The following is a 650-nucleotide window of genomic DNA, read 5'->3' as shown; positions in this document are numbered from 1 at the left end:
ACCCCAACGGTGTCATGCTCGTGTCGAGATCAGAGTACATAAAATGCGAGGGGTACGACGATTTTGGGGGGATCCAAATCCGGTACGTGCTCGATGTGCACGGAAAAATCAATTCAAGCATGGGGGGATTTTACCGCTCGGAGTACAGGATCGCCTACCTACCTGACAACGAAGAAGGTGGAAGGGTTTTGGATCTGCTCAAGGAAGCTTGGCTGAAGAAATTGACTTTCAGGTTCGTGCCGAGTTCAATAGAAAGAGACCATTTTGAGATGGCATGGAACATAAGTCACAAGACTTCTCTTGATGAAGGTGGTCCTGACGGATATCCGGATCCTGATTATCTTCAGGAAATTACCGAAGAACTGAGAGAATTGGAAGTGACGTCAGGTGAAGATCAGAACTCCGCTCGTCGCAAGCTGCGAAGTTATACTGGAGGGTTTTGAACCTGCTCAAGGAAGCGTGGAGGAGGAAACTGACTTTCAGGTTCGTGCCGAGTTCAATAGAAAGAGATCATTTTGAGATGGAGTGGAACATAAGCCACAAGACTTCTCTTGATGAAGGTGGTCCTGACGGATATCCGGATCCTGGTTATCTTCAGGAAATTACCGAAGAACTGAGAGAATTGGACGTGACGTAAATTGAAGGTCAGA

The 650-nt window shown here is 47.1% G+C and overlaps 1 protein-coding gene across 1 annotated transcript; it reads left to right on the top strand.

Annotated features, from left to right (window-relative positions):
• The first annotated feature begins 14 nt into the window (after positions 1 to 14).
• LOC145848134 (E3 ubiquitin-protein ligase DTX3-like) lies at positions 15 to 443 on the top strand. Its single transcript, XM_082953826.1, has one exon. It carries the CDS (start codon positions 15 to 17, stop codon positions 441 to 443), a length of 429 nt encoding a protein of 142 aa, XP_082809952.1.
• Positions 444 to 650: the final 207 nt, after the last annotated feature.

This window comes from Thalia democratica, unplaced genomic scaffold (assembly GCF_965202585.1).
Source record: "Thalia democratica unplaced genomic scaffold, ktThaDemo2.hap1.1 HAP1_SCAFFOLD_1249, whole genome shotgun sequence".
Lineage (NCBI taxonomy): Eukaryota > Metazoa > Chordata > Thaliacea > Salpida > Salpidae > Thalia > Thalia democratica.
The sequence above is the reverse complement of the archived record's forward strand: the minus strand, read 5'-3'. Positions and strand labels throughout refer to the sequence as shown.